General features: G+C 47.0%; 1 protein-coding gene across 3 annotated transcripts in view; it reads right to left on the reverse strand.

Annotated features, from left to right (window-relative positions):
* Positions 1 to 11,872: 11,872 nt before the first annotated feature.
* Positions 11,873 to 19,425, reverse strand: part of LOC137412957 (disks large-associated protein 1) — a 68,908-nt gene continuing 61,355 nt past the window's right edge. For all 3 annotated transcript variants that reach the window (XM_078767351.1, XM_078767352.1, XM_078767350.1), the window contains one exon: positions 11,873 to 15,115. In XM_078767351.1, coding sequence (XP_078623477.1) covers positions 14,834 to 15,115 — 282 coding nt within the window. In that variant the 3' untranslated portion in view covers positions 11,873 to 14,833. The remainder of the gene's footprint in view (positions 15,116 to 19,425) is intronic.

Consider the following 19,425-nt stretch of genomic DNA (forward strand, 5'->3'; position numbering starts at 1 on the left):
AGCCGCAACAAAGGAGTTCTCTTGACGAAGTACTGGCCTTGGTCAGAGTGGTCCACATAGGATTCTAGTTTTGGGGGTCGACCCATTCCCAGTCCACAGTGGATGAGATATCAACAGCGACCTGGAATGCCTTGCCCCAGCAGTGGTACACAGCCCTCTTGATATGTTGCATCAAGGCTGCTTTGGTTGGGGTGATTGCATCCATGTCTCGTTTTTTCTTCGTGAACAACTCTTGCCAAGCTTTGTCTCTGTTCAGCGTACTGCTGGTACGGTCATAGAGCAGCATGGTGAACCGTTACAACACCGTCATGTCCTCGTTGGTTATTTGTGCTTGGCCTGTGCACAGAGCAAGAAAAACTGGAGTAACTTCATCATACGCTATCCAAGTGTCCCAGGCTGTCTTCTGCCCTCTTGTACCGAACGATGACACTGTGTCACACCCTGTGTAGCCATGGAATACTAGCAGAGACTTGGACTTCTCAGGACCGAGGGATGCAGCAATCTCGTGGGCAGGTATGTATCTGAAATGTTGAGCTGTGCCAAATGCCACCCACACCTCCTGGATGTCCATCGGAGCTGCTGCTGCCACAGCCAATACGACGACGTCTGTATCCACTGTACACAAAAGTATTGGAACGTTTATTGGGAGGGGAGAGGTGGCGGGGGGAGGGGGGCATTGAGATTACCTCAGAACAGATAGAACTGTACAGAGCAGTATGGTCTATGTACAATGAGGTAGCCAATCTCGATGTAATAAGCAGGGACATGTCAGCTTAACGTTTGTTTGTTTGACTGTTTTACCATAACGAGGGTACTGATTTTTTTCGAGCATGAGATTTTGTTTCATCTATATAACCATTGATGCTCAAAAAGTATTGGCGCTTTTGTCACTTGTAAAGATTGTTTTGTGAAGCCACCTGACTAATTGACTTCTTGTCCCGACAACTGGTCGGTCAGATCAGCCCGACACAGTGTATCTGGGAGTTGCATGTGTTTGCATCTTTTATACACAACTTCGAGATCATACCACTGCAGACATAATAGCATCTTCTGTAAGCGCACGGAAGCAGACAGGAGTGGTTTTATTGAGTTTTGAGTTTTATAGGTTTTATTGAGAATTCTCCAAATGAATCCTGCAGCTCAATTGATATCTGGGTATTCGAAGTTCGGAAATGCCAGACAGTATTGTTACAGACGCGGTTTTAGATGTTAGTTTACCGAGCGGTTTGGTATGACCGCGTCCGAACAGTTACTCCCCGATTAGAACCCTATCCCGCCCGATTCCACTCGAACGTTGGCCGAATCGCGCTACGCTAAATCAATGAAGGAAAGGACACAACGGCTGGGATAAATGCAACGACACAAGGGGTACAGTTCTCAAGACCTCCGGAGGAGGATATAATATTGGTGATGCAGAAACGGGTAGATTACACGGTAAGAGGTAAAGCACAGAAAAGATGGGCACTTAGACACAGTCTTATCTTATCCTCGACAGACCACAGACAAACGGGACAAGACTGACTTACACAGGGATTGATGGCAAGGAAGGGCAGGCAGTCGATAGCACAAGGTGCACCTTGGCTCAGGGGCAGAATCAAACGCGGTCCGGTCCAGAGATGCGGGGAGGTATTCAGCGCTTGGAGGTGGCGTCTTCTCTCTCCGTGCTGGGGGCGCATCTGACGTCACCTCCCTCTTTCTGCGCATGTCCAGCGGGGAGTGACACGCCCTCGGCTCGTTAGCTCCGCCCCAGATGGAATCGGTCCGCCGCTTCCATTGGGTGCGGGGGGTTACCGGGCTCCGCCCTTGACGAGGAGCTGACAGCGAGCCCCTGCGTGGTAACCCCGTCGGAGCACATGTTCAATGGTGGCTAACCAAGCCGGAGTGAGGACGCACACTCCCCGCGCCGCCGCCGCTGTTGTTGTTGTTGTTGTACCATGAGGAAGAGCTGCGGGGAGGTATTGGGAGGTCCTAAACTTTCTAACGGTGCCATACAATCACATTCTGGTGCAACGAAGAGTCAGAATTAATGGAAACGAGTCCTTAACTGACATAGACTAAGAATAACTAGCAAGATGTCCTATAGTTGTCTACGTGAGATGCGGTGGACCTGGATGCGACATTTAATGGGGGAAATAGGGGGAGGTCGGGGCTACAGAGTGTTGTTTACAGAAAATGGGACTAGGGAATGGGGGATTGGGGATAGTTGGGAAGTATTGGGGAAATAGGGGAATATTTACAAGCGGATATGGATGGATCCAAATCCCATATCCGCAACAGTATTTATGGATGGTCGTTTGTTGGAAAGCGGCGAGTTTGGTTAACCTCTGGCACCATGTAAAACAACTGCTTTATTATGAGGACATGGCTGTCTGGCATGCTTTCGCGGGATCTCACATGATCCCGCTCGAGTCGCAAAGGCATATGGTATTTCACAAAACACTGAACCAAACATAAACATGAAGCAGGAGCAGAATTACATGACATCTACCAATCAAAAGTTTATCCACACCTTATCCAGCCCTTATCCGGAGTACAGCTTTTCAAGCATACTTTGTCCTTCAGATAGTAAACCATAAGTTAAAAAATTTAACCACAGGATAGCTCTTATCCGGGGGTTAAGTTATCCGGGCTTCTTGCAACTGAGCCCTGGTGTCTCATGGAGGACTGCACATAACATCCGAGCCAAATGTGGTGACCACCTGTTTGTTGGTAACCAAAAGAGTGGTGTGCTTCGCCAAGAAGGCAAACAGATCCATCGTGTTTGCATCAATCTGCAGGAACTGTTGCCAGTTTCCAGGAAGATTGGTTGATGCATCAACTCTCCTGCTGATGCCCTTCCCACACTTTCTTCTGGTCTGAGATTTTATGCTGTTCTCGAGGTACTGGTCCCATACTATGTCCAGTGTCCACTCGACTTGCGTGTTGCAGTTGACTTTGTATGTATGGCAAGAATACTTTCAGTGCATAGTCGTCAAATGTCTTGGCAGCGAGTGGTTTGAGTTTGTTGTCTATGATAGCCCCATCCAGGATTGTGACATCAGTGTCTGGGTGGGAGACATCACCGTGCAGCTCTCCAGACATCTCATAAAGTCAGGTTTGGTTCCCAGTCTTAGCTTGCCAAGTAGGGATATTAACAGGGGACATGGTTGTCCAGGTTGCCATCTCGTGACTGATAGGCAATATAGAGTCTTGACAACAGTGAACAGTCACTCTTCAGGGAAGACACTTGCAAGCTTGCCCTCGACTTCTCTCTCATAGGATGTCGACTGAACAGTGACAGTTTGTTCTTCTTGACCTGCTCTGAAATAGGTGTTGATCGTGCCAGCAGTCGATCATCTATGAAAGCTTGATACCATTACTGCCCAATCTCCTCAGTCTGGAAAACAGACAAAACCACATCAGGGTCTATGATGTCTCGTGTCCAATCTCAATAGATCATTGCTCTACTCCAAGAATAAATTACCCATTTCTTCAAACACTTCAACCAGACTTTTGACATGTTGAGCAAATATCACTTGGGAACTCTGTCTGCTTGTGGTGTCGTGTTTATTGGATGACTGTGTCATCCTCTTGTGCATTCCCTCGATGGATACTTCAAATTCTGTAGTCATCCGCACCAGTTCCGGGCCAGTCACCATCCAGCGTCTGAGTGCCTCGGGACTTTAAGTGAGGCCAACAGCTCCACCGTCACTTTTCATAGCGGCAGTTTTGCTCTCGAGCCTGCTCAATGGCCATGAATGAAAATACCCTTCTTGTCTTGTGAACTGTGTAGTTTGCTGTTGTTGTTGTATAGCCCCGGACAGTTCTCTCAAACAAGCCAGCAGCACGGAGACAACTGATCCATCTCACAGGAGCGACCCAGAGTTCTCCCCTCCCTCTCCCTCCCCCCCCCCCCCCCCCCCACATCTAGGATGGTGTACCTCTGCCCTCACAAAGTCAGGGCCATGACAGAGAGAGAGAGAGAGAGAGTTAGAGTTAGAGTTAGAGTTAGAGTTAGAGTTAGAGTTAGAGTTAGAGTTAGAGTTAGAGACAGAGACAGAGACAGAGACAGAGAGAGAGAGAGAGAGAGAGAGAGAGAGAGAGAGAGAGAGAGAGACAGAGAAGAGGGGAAGTGCTGGTCCATGCGGATTGAACGGCCCTCTGACCATAACCGTGCTGCCCTGACAAATCTGGGCAGCAGGGAAGAATGGGGAAGGTTTGGCACCCGACTTTGCGTTGGGAGGAGGGGGAAGAGGAGGTACAACCACCATGAAGAGGCATCTCCGATAGTTGTAGTTGCCATTGTTGAATTCAGCGGCAATCTCTGGATGGGCCTCGCACAGGCTAACCACATCTCGTATGTGAACTGGTTCCCATCTCATGGACGGATCCAGGAATTTCAAGACGGGGGGGGGGGGGGGGGTGCATGAAACTATCTGGGGGTCCTCCCCCAATAAATTAAAAAAAATTATGGTCAGAAATGGCTTTTCGTGCGTTCTTGGAAGTTTCTGCAGTTCCTTGTTTTCTTCCGTGGTCCAACAGTTCAGCAGATTCGCATCGCCTGCACCCTCATCCTGGATCGGAGGGGGGGGGGGGGGGGGGGTGCGCACCCACCCCCCATGGATCCGCCCCTGCATCTCACCAGTTGGTATGGTCCAAGCTGAAGAACCATGGTGGAAGCTTTGACAAGCAGTCCAGATACAAGAGAAAGTTTTCTTCCTGCAGGGACCTCGGGATTATCTTGGTTCTGTCGAGAACACCAGTCATCATTTGTGTCCGGTTGACATTCCGGCATTCCGGCTCCAGGGATTTCGTGTACTGGTCATAGTACTTTTTCAGCAGCATTTCCTTTTCTACCGACCACCAGCTATAAAAATTTTACTTTTTTTTTTTTGTATACAGAATTGAGGCTCGTGTAAGAGCTAACACATTGAACATGAAAACATGCACAGACACATAAAACATGCAATGAAGGGAGTGGGAGACAAGAGGGGGAGAGAGAGGTAAGCACACAAGCACAACAACAGAAGCAAACAGTGACGTCGGTAGATTTGTGGAAGGGGGAGAGCTGGGGTAAGAGGGAGGGGTACACAATGTAAAACAAATGAACACTTCTAGGAATTTCAGGAAAGAACTTGGGGATTGAAAGAGGCGGATGTGGTGTGTATTAACGAGGGTAGAGAATATCAAGGTTTTGGATGGGGGAAGATAAGAGATGGTGGTGAACGGCTGTTTTAAAGACCTGGAGGGAGGCGAGGGATTGAATAGAGTGTGGGAGTTTGTCCTAGAGGCGGGAGAAAAGAGGAGTGAAGGAGTGAAGGTGAGCAGAGAGTCTTGATTTTGGCAGTTTCACTAGAAGAGGGTTGCTGGCAGATATTGTGCGTCCTGCAGGAATATTTGGTGTACAGAGCACAGACAGAGCTGGGGGAGATAGGCCGGAGAGGAGTCGATAGAAGACAAAGACCACATACCTGCCTGTGGTGAGAGAGAAAGGCCCTCAGAATCAGCTTCATCGCGGGAGATTCCAATGATTCGGAATGCTTTGGTTTCAACCGCGTGAAGCCGAGCGAGGTGTGAGGCAGGAGCACCAGCCCAGAGGGTAGAGCAGTATTCCATTGAGCTGGGGAAGAAAGATTTGTATGTGGTGAGAAGCTCAGAAGTGCCCAGAGAGGACTTCGCACGACAGAGAATGCCCAGTTGGCGACTGGCTTTGGAGGCCAGCTTGGAAATGTGGTTTTCCCAGGAAATATCATGGCAGATAATGAGACCCAAAAGCTTGATTGACAGAACTTCTTCAAGAGGATTGTTGAGAAAGTAGATGGGAGGGTTGTCCAGACGGTCTTTTTGGAGAGACATAGTGAGAGTGTGAGATTTGTCAGGATTCAAAGACATGTTCCACTTGTTTGACCAGTTTGTAATATTGTCCAGGTCTACACAGAGTGAAGTGGCTGCTGCCTGCCGATCTGAGGGTTGAGATATGGAGCGGCAGAGAGTGGAGTCATCAGCAAAGAAATAGAGGATTTTCCAAGGAGTCTGAGAGATCATTAATGAAGACCAGAAAAAGCACAGGGCCCAGAACACTGCCTTGGGGAACTCCAGCCTGAACAGGAAGGGGAGATGAGAGAATTCCATTCAGAGCCACACGTTGACTGCGACCAGAAAGGAAGTCTGCAATCCATGCGTGGAGGTTTCCATGGATACAATATGAGGAGAGTGTGGTGAGCAGGGCGTGGTGCCAGACCGTATCGAAGGCACGAGATATGTCAAGGGAGACAGCTCATTACGCTGCACTCACGAAGCGAAAAGCAGGGTTAAGCATTCATTTGTGTGCCGTGTGCCATACATGTCTGTACGTACGTGTGCCGTACATGTCTGCATTTTAAAAATTCATTTTCTCGGCAAGTTGGTCCGATTGACATGAAATTTTCACCATAGGAGCGCCTCATGTGGAAGATTTTAATGATTATTATGACGTCATAGGTCACGTGGCACAGACGCCATCTTGGGAAAACTTTACACCTCTATCTCCCAAACCGCTCAATGGAAAAAAATTGAAACATGGCTCATTGTCAAGTACTCACCATGGGGAATAAGATACGTTGATGGTGATGTCATCGGTGCCTTAATTATGACGTCATAATTCGACAAGTACAATGCTTGATCTGATCAGTATGAATGAAACAAAAATTCCTCTGCAACTGTTAGACCAATGGACACAAAATTTTCAGAATATGTGTGGCTCCTGTGGATTTTTAAAATGATAATTATAAAGTCATAGGTCGCGTGCTACAGACGCCATCTTGGAAAAAAAATCGAAAAAGGTTGCACCTCTATATCTCTGAAACCGCTGCATGGAAAAAATTGAAACGTGGCTAATTGTAAAGAATTCCATATGGGGAATAGGTGTTGTTAACGGTCATAATTATGGCACCAATGATGTCATCATAATTCGACAGGGACAACGCTTAGTCTGATCAGTTTGAAATGTATTGAATGTGATCTATGCAACAATTATATTAGAGAATATAAATTTATGATGTCATCGCTCACGTGGTCTGGCAGCCATATTGGATCAAAGAAAAAAAATGTTCAAAAACAGAAGAGTTGGCTCGCAACAAGTTGACCGCGCAGGTTAAGTATTGTTATGTCGGTGGGGTAGATCTGTATAGGTAGTGTGCTCCGATTATCGTGATAGGGAACCCCACATGTAATAAGTTTGTTTAGGCGGTTTATTCGCATAAGTATATCTCCGTGGTCATACAAGGATGACCCTTGTGCTAATTATCGTAGGGATTATGTTAATTCAACCGGCTCGTAAAACCTTGTGATCATTCTGTTGTCCCTTATGGCACTGCACATAGACACTAGTCAGGCCCATTAGTACACTAATTAATAAATGACAGTAAAAACTAACCGGAAGCCAGGCATCAAGCACCAGGGCTAACAACACCGCCTGCTTGAACACACATCGCACAGGCAGGCCGGGAGCCACGCCCAGGACTCGCTATTGGGCGGGAGTCAACCAATTGGAAGAGCATGGCCGATGACGTAAGAAGGCAAGAAGCGGTTGACTGATTGGTGAAGAGAAAGGCACGTAGGGGCATCGCGCTGATTGGCAGGGCATGCCAATGACGTCAAAGGGTGGACTGCATGTGATAGGTGGAGAACAAAACACAGTAGTGATGGCCTGCAGACATTGGTGGAGAGAGGCAGATGACGTCGAGGGATCGATAGAAAGTGGAGAGACCCCGACATTTTCTCTCTTGCTCTGGACCTTCTGCTTGCCCTGGACTTCCCTTGCGTTCCTCTACATTCTCTTGCTTTCGGACTTTGGTGGAGAGACGAAGAGTTCAGAGACACCACCGGGAGAAGTGAAGAGTTTTGCCAGGCAGGAACGACGCGTGACCGAGGGCGGCTCGACTGGGACACCATGAGGCCGGGGTGAGCGAGGGGCTCGGTGAGCCTAGCAGCGAGCGAGCAGACTGCGGCCTTCCTCCCACCAAGCACGGAGCTGCATCCGGACGGCGAGTTTGGGGCCGACACTGTTCCTGACAGGCTACTTCAGCCATTTGTGCTAAGTGCACTAAATAAAACCACACACCATTATTTTCAAGTTATCTTCCTCCTGTATCTGTGTTTCAAGTTTGGTGAGGGAGCACTCCATTTAGGAACAGTAGTTATTATCGCGCATTTTCTTTGTTACCGGCAATTGTAATAATAAATCCTTTCATTATTTTCTTTGTACATTTTAACCCATATTCCCGTTTGTTATTTTTGCAGCTTCGGGAACTGCCGGTGGGATCGACCAGGTAAGGCTTCCAGCTTCTTCTTCTACGTTCTTCATCCGCATATATAGTAAAGTCCGCTATTTGAACTGAACGTCTCAAAGTAACGCTCAATTGCTATGCGTGATTTTCTGGTCTTCACCGAGGGGAATCACACGACAGTATTCTATGAATACCATCTAGTTTCATGTTTGGTGTTGAGGACCTCCATCCATTGTTGAGACAGCAGAAGCAGCATGTCCAGAGTAGAATGACCTGGTCTGAATCCAAATTGATGATCTGAGATCAAGCCATTGGAGATTAGGAATGATTTGATATCAAAAGCGATGATTGATTCCATGACCTTGCTGATTATTGGGAGCAGGCTGATTGGTCTGTATTTGCAAGGATCTGTTTTTGTACCTTTTGTGTAAAGTGGTAATGTTGGCTGACTTCCAAGGTGATGGCAGATGACCTTGAGCAAAAGAGAGGGCAAAGAGAACAGAGAGAGGGTGAGATAGAGTGGCAGAGCAGGATTTTAGGACCCGTGGGCTGATGCCGACTGGTCCAGTTGCAGAATCAGAGTCGAGGTTTGACAGAAACTTCTCCACCTGGTCAGGAGAGGAGGACACAGAGTCCAGGAGCAGCTGGGTACGACTGGGTAAGGTGGGTACAGAGAGAGATGGGTTTGGGACACAATATTTTGAGGCAAACACAGAGTTGAGGCATTCGGCTTTGTCACATGCGGAGTCAGCTGTGTAGCCGTTTGAGGTAAGGGAGGGGATGGAAGGGGAACAAACACCAGAAACAGATTTGACCAGACACCACCAGGATTTGGAGGGAGACAGGTTTGAGAGTTCGGTCTTGAGAGCAGAGAGATAGTGCTTGCTGGCTCTCCTGAGGGTAGACACACACTTGTTCCGAGCTTTGTGAAAGGAACTGAGATTGCCTTCGATTGGATTTGCCTTCCATAAGGCAAAGGCAAGTTGTTTCAGTGCAACTGCCTCACCACAAGATTCAGTGTAACATAGACGGGAGGAACGGTATGACAACTGAAGACGAGATGGGATAAATCTGTGCATGAGAGAGAGAGCAGTTTACTTTGGAAGAATTCCCAGGAAGAGTTGATGTCAGAAGCAGTGGAGATGGTAGACCAGTCCAGATGTTTGATGGCTGCTTGAAGACCGTGCCAGTCAGCCTGAGTGAAATGCCAGACTCGTCGGCGCTGAGGAGGCTCTCTGAGAATGGCCAGAGAGATGTCCACTTTAACAAGGAAATGATCAGAAGAACCGATTAGAGCAGAACAGCAGACATTTGCAGGGAAGTTTGTCATAACCAAGTCTGGAAGAGAAGATACTCCGTTGACCGAGATCCGGGTCGGGGAATTGACAGATTGTGTCAGTCCCAGTGAGTCGCAGAAGTCCTTTGCTGAGATGACGTGGCTGGTGTGAGGAACCCACACCCAGCCAGCTGGCATGATGACAGTTGAAGTCACCACATATGAGGAAGAGGGAGTTGGGATGAGTGGATAGAAGTTGGTCCATGTTATCAGACATTGAGATGTAAATGGCGTCATCACTGTTTGGTGGACGGTACAGAACACATATGAAAAAAGTGTTAGCGGAGAGGAAGCCGCAGCCAGAGGTACTCCTGGGGATGGGGTGGAGAGAGGGCAGTGCAAGGAGGGTGAAGAAGAGAGTTTTTGATAAAGATAGGAACCCCACCACCAGGACGAGGCTCCGGTCTATTATAGTGGAGGAGGGAGTAACCAGGAAGAGATATTAAGGAATCAGAGACATCCTGAAGGAGGAAAGCTTCTGTTAAGCAGATTACGTCTGGTTTGTCAGAAGCAACCTGTATGGAGAGATCAATCAGGTTTGAGCGAAGGCCCCGGATGTTTGAGGTCCATACCATTAAGGAAGAGGGAGGGGAAGCATCGGGTACAGGACAGGACAGGGGAGGGGTAGGGTAAGATGAGGGGTGAGAGGGGGAGGTCGGGAGAGCTGTTGATAGTGTGTCTGAGATTACAGATGAGCTAGGAGAAAGGGAAGGATGAGGACAAAAGGTTTGATGGTGATGGGATGAGGAACAGTGAGGAGTTGTTTGAGAGGTGGTGGGGAGGGCAGAGCAAAGTAGAAGGTTGGAGGAGGTGGAAGTATGAGATGGAAGGGAGAGGAAGTGGGAAGGAGGCAGCTTTGAGGAGGAGGAGGGGGAGGCAGGGGGAGAATTGGAGAAAGATGGTAGGGAGTGGGGGGAGGGGGAGCTTTGAAGGGGAGGGGCAAGGAGGTAGATTTGGAGGGGAGGCATGAGGCGGGAGTTTAGGAGGGGAGTATCGAGGGGGGGGGAGAGGTGAGGGGAAGATTTGAAGGGGAGGGGAAAGGGGGGAGATGCGAGGGGGGAGTTTTGGAAGGGAGTATCGAGGAGGGATGATTGAAAGGGAGGGGTGAGGGGAGAGTTTTGAAGGGGAGCGGTGAGGGGGGAGTATTGAAGGGGTGGGGGGAGATTTGATGGGGAGTGGCAATGGGGGAGATTTATGGGGGAGGGGCGAGTTTAGGAAGGGAGGGGCGAGGGGGAGTGTAGGAGGGGAGCGACAGAATTGAAAGGGAGGGGTGAGGAGGGGAGTTTTGAAAGGGAGGGGTGAGGGAAGACTTTAAGAGGGAAGGGATGAGGGAAGAGTTTAGGAGGGGAGGGGTGAGGGAAGAGTTAAGAGGAGAGGGTGATGTTGGGAAAGATGAGGTAGAAGAAAAAGGAGATAAAGGGGCCGGGGCGAGACAACAAGCATGTGGTCGTGGGCGGGGACTGCGAGGAGAGAAGGAAATAATAAAGTAATTTTTTTTTGTATTTATGACAATACTTGCAATGACATGACATATTACTGAGTCAGCAGTTAAAACTGTGGCATATTGCTTCGTTAACATGCTTGCTCTACTGGCCTGCTTTATTCCATTGGATGAACGTGATCAACAAGGCCATAGCTTTCAGAAGGCAGCATGATGCAAATTGACGACTTACCAGGAGGCGGGGGAATATGTTTAAAAACGGTGACAACAATGGTGAAAATATTTGACTTTGCTGACTCCGTACCTCCGCTGCCAACTGTTGGACCAATTCAGTTTCCAGGTTACATGCAATATGCAATAGGCTAACATTCTGGGATGGTATTATGTGATAAATGGACACCTCCAAGTTAATTTAATTGCAACCTAAGGAACAATTCCTAAAAGGTGAAAATGTGTTTTGGCAGCCATTTTATAAAATGGCCGCCACGGCTGAAATATGACTTTTTCTGGGTGGCTCCATTTCTGAAAATGTTGTTGGGGGCATACTCTAACTGTGCCAAGTTTCATACTTGTACGTCAAAACCCACAATTACTCCACATATCTGCCAGACTATTGCGCTTTGGCCTCATCACGGGACATTCCAATAATGTTGAAAGCTTTAGATTTCACAAAACCCAGGAACGACAGGGGTGATGCTGGGGCACCAGCCCATAGTGTAGAGCACAACTCCATTGTGCTATGCGCAAAGGTCTTGGAGACCAAGTAGCTCTAATTTGACAAGGAAAATCTTGGATCTATAACCGACGCGAGTGCAGTTCAAGTTCAGGAACACAACAGGTACGACCATGGAAATGCAGAACGGACTTTATTTCTTATACAAAGGTACCAAATACGAGTCCACAAAGCAAAGGGTCAATGAACATACGTAAGCACCAAGTGGTTTTAAAATGACGTTTGCTTAAACAGGATAAGAGTGTCAGTTAAAAAGGGTCTCTGGTCCATTATTGGGCTGTAAACAGAGGGACCTCGTAAAGTGGTGAAAGATCAAGAACACGGACTTTCTCCAGTTAGAATAAAGACTTGGGTTTATTGCACGAAACTAAAATGTTAACTCAAGTGCGAGAAGGAAAAGGAATATTTACAAATGGAATGAAAAAGGGTATCAAAACAATACCTTATTGGGTCGCTTTAGGGTGCCAACCGGATACAAAACCTTCAACCTCAACCTGAAAGGGTACCACGAGCTTCGAATTTCCTAACAGGTTGCTCAATGTTTTTTTACTCAATGGAGAAAAAGTGCCAATTTCAACAATCTCGAAATGATGTTCCTCATATTGTGGAGTAAAGTTTAATGTAAAGGAAGTCAATGTGGAGTAAAGTTTAATGTAAAGGAAGTCAATGTGGAGTAAATTTTTATGTAAAGGAAGTCAATGTGGAGTAAAATTTAATGTGAAGGAAGTCAATGTGGAGTAAAGTTTAATGTAAAGGAAGTCAATATGGAGTAAAGTTTCATGTGAAGGAAATCAATGTGGATCACGTGACATTGTTGATCCATTTTAAAGAGGTTGTGCATCGGTTCATAAAGTAGAAATTGCAAACATGGCAGACTTTCCCAAAGACGTCAAATAATGTACATCCGATGTGCAAACCACAGAGGTACAACATAAAGATGTGTGTGTGTGTGTGTGTGTGTGTGTGTGTGTGTGTGTGTGTGTGTGTGTGTGTGACGAGAAAAGGGAACGATGGTCCTCAAACCAAATTGACATTTTAGGATAATGCTCCAATACAATCTAGTGTGTAAAGTCCATCAGTACAGGTAAGTGAAATGACCATCACAATGGGGCATATGGAGACCTTAATAGCACAAACACACTGTACAGCTCCTCTATAATCGACGTTGAGGTTTATTTCTTATATTATTATTAAATAGTTGAAACCACAGTTAAATATAGTACTTCAGTCCTTCATACTTAAAAAAAAGACAAATGTAGTGGCTGCAAGTATGCACCAAGAACAAAAAACCGTATAAAGTTAAATATTAAAACAGAAGAGTTGTGTGCGCACAAGTAAGTGGTTTTTTTGTGTTTGAATCTTTTCTCCACTTTCCTTATGACAGAAATGGTGGAGTAGATGGGTTCGCATGGAGACGAGCGTTTGGACATGTGGATGGGGTGGAGGGGGGCGGAGAGGGGGCGAGGATGAGTGCTTGCACACACAGGCCTATTTCGTCAAGAGAAGAGAGCAGAACTGGTGACTGATCGGGAGACTCGTTGTGGAGATAAACCAACAACAAACAGTTTCAGAAAAGAGCCTTGATGTCATCAGGAAAGTTGCATCACCATCTCTCCTCGAGATGTCTTAGTGCAGCTTCCGGTCAATTCAAAGTTAAAAAGATCATTGCAGTAGTTTTCTGCCTCGTTCGTCAACTTTATGCTCGAACAGCCATGGTACACACAAAAAAAAAACCCCCCCCAAAAAACCCATCAATCCATGAGCAATGTCAAGGGGATCATTCCCTAATTCAAGGCCAGAATGAGCTCTGGACAGAAATAAACCACAAATAGAAAAAATAAAGAGTTTGGTCTTTTTGTCTTGGGGGGGGGGGGGGGGGGGGAGGGTGGGGGCAATAACGAGAAAGAGAGGCTGAGACAGGCAAGAATAAAAAAACATCTCTCCCCAGCAGGATAGCACAGGTGGAGACATAGACGGAGATAGACGATTTAAAAAAAACATCTCTCCACAGTATGACAGGACAGGTGGATACATCGAGACAGACAAGAATTAAAAAACAAAAAACATCTCTCCACAGTATGACAGGACAGGTGGATACATCGAGACAGACAAGAATTAAAAAACAAAAAACATCTCTCCATAGCATGACAAGACAGGTGGAGACATAGACAGAGACAGACAAGAATTTAAAAAAACATCTCTCCACAGCATGACAAGACAGGTGGAGACATAGACAGAGACAGACAAGAATTTAAAAAAACATCTCTCCACAGCATGACAAGACAGGTGGAGACATAGACAGAGACAGACAAGAATTTAAAAAAGCATCTCTCCACAGCATGACAAGACAGGTGGAGACATAGACAGAGACAGACAAGAATTTAAAAAAACATCTCTCCATAGCATGACAAGACAGGTGGAGACATAGACAGAGACAGACGGACAATAATTTAAAAAAGCATCTCTCCACAGCATGACAAGACAGGTGGAGACATAGACAGAGACAGACAAGAATTTAAAAAAACATCTCTCCACAGCATGACAAGACAGGTGGAGACATAGACAGAGACAGACAATAATTTTAAAAAGCATCGCTCCACAGCATGACAAGACAGGTTTTTTTGTTTTTTTTTTGATCAACATATAGACATAGACAGAGACATAGACATAGACAGACAGGTGGAGACATAGACAGACAGACAGACAATTAAAAAACATCTCTCCACAGCATGACAAGACAGGTGGAGAGACAAACAGAGACAGGTAATAATTTAAAAAACATCTCTCCACAGCATGGAGACAGACAATAATAATAAAAAAACATCTCCACAACATTACAAGACAGGTTCAAACATAGACGGAGACAGACAATAATTTAAAAAAAAACAACCCATCTCTCCACAGCATGACAAGACAAGCAAAGTGGTGCAATTGGCTCCACGTATGGTGAAAAGGAAGTCAGGAAAATCGAGTACCATAATTGGAGAGGATGATGAAAGGTTTCGACAAGCCACTTTTCGTTAGGATTCCAAAGTGAGAGCAACAAAGGGAATATAGGAAGGCAAAGACTAATTTAATCAGAGACGAGTCTGTGCTTCTGGGATATAAATTTCGATGTTTTCTCCACTCTCTGTGGCAGGTGCAGGACGGTTCGATGCTTTGCTCGCTGCGGCTGTGGCGGCTGCCACGGCGGCCTGTTTTGCGGCCTGTTTTGCGGCCTGCAATCGCTTCCTGGCCTCTTGTTTATGCCTCTCGGCAGATTCTGAAGAAATTCCTGGCATGGTGCGCCCCTTGCTGGTGGGAACATGACTTTTGATGCGCTTATTGATAGCTGCACTCACGACCTTCTTCTTCTGATCCTGGAGGAGATTTTCAAAGTGTGAGCACGAGCTGAGCAAATGATAAAAAAACATCAAAACTACTCACCAATTACAATCACAGGAGAAGGTGAGGGAAGTATAAGAGGCGGGGAGGGAAGGTTGGGGGTGAGGAGGGAGTGGGTGTGGAGGAGGAAGGTCTGTTCAAGCTCTGTTTGGTATAAAGGAGAGTTAGTGAATGAGTTAACTTGGTGAAGGATTTAATAACACCAGTGAAGAACCCATCCTTAGAGGCAGGTTAATTTCCCCAGAATTGGAGTTTTTAAATTATGATTTGTAATACCGACTCCCACCGAGAGCAGCGCGACAGGATAAACATTTACATTCGGAAAACTATGGTCACCCCCCACCCTGAAACCCCAGGACTACGATTCTTTAACCCCATAAACCTTCCCATTCACACCTCAAGTAAAACCACTAGTTTAAAATTCATTCCGTCCAGTTGTTCAGGTGGGCATAGAAGTTAAAGAATCTGCACACCCAAAAAAACTCCACACACAAAAACCCAAAACAACGAGAATGGGAGTCTTTGACGTCGACCAATATGCCTCCGTAAGCATTATTACATCATTATACGTATGTGCACCGAGTTTGATTCAAATCCCTTCAACTGTTCTTAAGTATCACATTTTTACCTGACATGACATCTGTCCTTTGATCTTTGATGCAGAAATCTATTCAGTTCAACTCCCTTGCACCTTTTTTGTGCAAAGGCTGTGCTACCAAATATTAAGTCTGGGGTGTCAATCGTTTTGTCAATGGCATTTCTTTTTATTTTCCGATTTAAAAGGATACATTAAGTTCTGAATGAAAAATAAAGGTTCTGTAATATTAACAGTGAAATAAAGAATTGTGGAGACCAAATACTTTTGTCAATTTTAACTTATTTTTAGAGAAAATTGTCAGTTTTTGAAAAAAGTGCAAGGGTGCCAATATTTTCGGCCACGACTGTGTGTGTGTGTATATATATATATATATATATGTATATATATATATATATATATATATACATATATACATATATATATATATACATATATATATATATATATATATATATATATATATATATATATATATATATATATATATATATATATATATATATATTGTTGTGGATATGAGAATGTTTTTTTATTTTGTTGTTGTGGTAAAATGTTGTTGTAAAAGGTTGTTGTAAAATATCACCCCTCCTCCCTCCGTTTGTGGTTGTATAAAGGTCAAAGGGCGTTTCCGTAGTTAGTCCATAAAACATACATGCAGGACACGATATATCCTTTCTTTTGACAGTTATATCCTTATTATGTGTATTAGCGTAAGGCTGTGTCTTCCATTAATTGAAATACTCCATTGCACCAGTGAAAGAGATAGATTCCCTTCCATTCCCCCCTTTCCGTCAATTGCAATTCGAAGCGCCTTCCGCATTTTGGTCGGTTTTTCCCTCCAATAACCGCCATTGACCACGAGGCTCGAGTCGGGGAAGAAAGGCGTGTCTCCACCTCGTCATAGAGGGGAGGAGTGAGCCCGCCCCACTCGACCAACCATGAGCCAGGGGTTCGGCTAGAGAGGGCGGAGGAAGAGCGATCGGGGAGGGTCGCAAAGGTTGAGGGGCGGGGGCCTATATAACCCAAGGCAAGGGCGTGTCCAGGGAGAGATGCGTTTTTACAGAGGAGAGCAGAAGACAGAAAGGCCTGGAGTTGGACTTTGAGTTGGTCTGAGTTGGTTGGGAGTCGGTCGTCAAGTGCAGAGTGGTGAAGAGTCAGTCAGTAGAGGTGGTGGTCAAGTGGTTGCGTTGGTTGCGGTGAGGAGTCGGTGGTAAAGAGTGAGGGACCAAGAAAGAGAGAGAAAGAGTCCTGAAGCAAGAGAGGAAGTTGTTGGACTGGGTGGGACTAAGGAAGGAGAGAGAACCCGTCACACCAATCCCCCAAGCTCCGCGTTGGCTCCACCAAGCGTTCAGCTCCACCAAGCTCCGCGTTGGCTCCACCAAGCATTCAGCTCCACCAAGCTCCGCGTTGGCTCCACCAAGCGTTCAGCTCCACCAAGCTCCGCGTTGGCTCCACCAAGCGTTCACCTCCAGCCATCCACCTCCTGCAATTCCCCGCGTGAGTCCGTCTTTTGTTTGTTCTGTCCTGGGTTAATTAAGTCTGTATAAGCTAGTATTTTCCCTGTGTCACCTGCGTCTTATGTGCTTGTAAATAAACGTGACTGCTTTCTTTTTGCTTGTGTGTAAATAGTCAATAAATTCAGTCGTATTTCCAAACCTTTCTTTGCCTTCGTTTTCCTCTTTGCATTGCGTCGTTTTCGTCTTTTCCCTCATTGAGCAGCTGGGGTGCGATACGGCCAAAGTCTGGGTGAATCGGGTGAGTTTTGTTAGGTCGCGGTCTTACACCACCGCTCGGTCTATAACATCTAACCGCGATCTATAACAATTGGTGTCTGGGAGTGGGATTCAGGGCCCGGACCAAATTTTTAAAACATCTAGAAAAAAAATTTTGGTCAAAATTACGAGCTGCCGAAATTTGTTTTTTTAAAGCAAAACCCGAATTTTGAAATCGCGCCATGGCTGTTCAAGGCGACGGGATGCCGGTGGGAGAGATAGACGGGGTAGAATCGACCCAGGACTTAGGAAAAAAAATGGTGGAGGAGAGTAAAGAAGGTGTGGTTGAGGGTGTATCAGGTGCACAAAATGGCGGCCTCGCGCACGTGGTTGAGGGGGCAGCTGCGGCCGCACCCTTTGTACTACCAACGGTGGTCCAAATGCAAGCCTTCATGGCGCAATTCGCCGAGATGCTGAGAATAAACGGGGAGAAATTGAGTAAGGAAATGGAGGCTCACAGTGAGCAAATTGAAGCAACAATAAACGGAATGAGGGCCGATAGGGAGGAAAGGGAGCAGAGGGACAGAGACCGCAAGTTGGGCGAAAGGGTCCCAGGGGTGCACGAGGAGGTAACGCGAGTCGAAAAGCGCTGGTTGAGCGAAGCGGAGAAAAGCGCGGGTACAATGACGGGGGTAGAAATCGCGACACGGGGTTTGCGAAAGCCGGCGACCGCTGAGGTAGAGGAGGGTGTTTTATTAAAGCCAGCGGTCGCCGAGGTTAATAAAGAAAAAGCAGTAGCGGGAATAATTAAAATTGAAGAGATGACGGAGGTAGCCCGGGAATTGCAGGGAGAAATGGATTATGTACAAAGTCCCTGCTCACATCACGATGCTGTGCTTAACCCGAATGGAAGTTTGCAGGTTCGCGTGGAGAAAAGGATCCCCCAGGTGAGTCGTGCTGTTGTGTATTGTGCGGGGAGATTTTGTAAGAGGATGTTTAGCGACAAAAGAATTTTCGCGCGCTTGGGATCGAGGAAGCACCCGGGCGTTGGTGAAGGGTCCCGAGTGAGTGGAAATGGCACGCGTGGGAGGAAAAAGTGTGCGTCGGCGAGTGGGTGTGTTATAAAGTGTGGGAGTGAAACCGAGTGCGAGCGAGAATGCACGTCGGTGTGTACGGGGTGTGACACAGGGAGTGAGAGCAATACGGAGTGCACGCCCATGGTGAGTGTTACGGAGGACGTAACGGAGGAGAGGTGTGGACCGAAGTGTGCGCAAGAGGTGTGGTGTGTAACAGAGAGAGCGTTGGTGGAATGTACGGACGGTGTTGGAACGCCAGGTTTTGTGAGGGTGAAAGGGGTAGCGTATGCTTGTAAGCATGCAAGTAAAGCGTCGACGGTAACCAGGGTAGTGGTTAGGGCGACGGATAGCCGATGCGAGCGCTCGGTGCGAGGGGGGGGTGCTTTGTTGGGTGCGAGGCCCGGCGCGGGTCGATGCTGCGTCGCTTCTCTTCGAAGCGTCGTTGCCGATTCGGGCTTGGCCCCGCCCCGCACGGTCGAGTCCGGGCTTTGTCGGGCGAGGCGACCGGTCCGGTTCAAGGGCGAGTGGGAGGAGGCGGAACGGTGCCCCCTCGTGGGGACGGGGTTCCGACCGGGGGAGATGGAGCCATCGGGCCCGGGACCGCAAGGTGCCGCGCCGAGATGGTGCGTGGAATCTCGGTCCAACCAAACCACCTCCCTTGAACCGAAAGCCGGACGGATTCAACCTGCAGGCAACCAAACCACCCGAATTCATTGCTCGGCTTTACGAAGCCGAGTTTAATGATGTCATGACGCACCGAGGCTAGGATATAGCGGACTGTGATGATGGTGATCGTGATAGTGATAGTGTTTTGGACCCAAAATTAGAGAAAAACAAAATTTGATGATTGGCAAAGGATTGGCAGTAATGATTGGCAGATGATGAGTAGTGATTGGCAA

This window comes from Myxine glutinosa, chromosome 13 (assembly GCF_964187855.1).
Source record: "Myxine glutinosa chromosome 13, kmMyxGlut1.1, whole genome shotgun sequence".
In the NCBI taxonomy this organism is placed as follows: Eukaryota; Metazoa; Chordata; class Myxini; order Myxiniformes; family Myxinidae; genus Myxine; species Myxine glutinosa.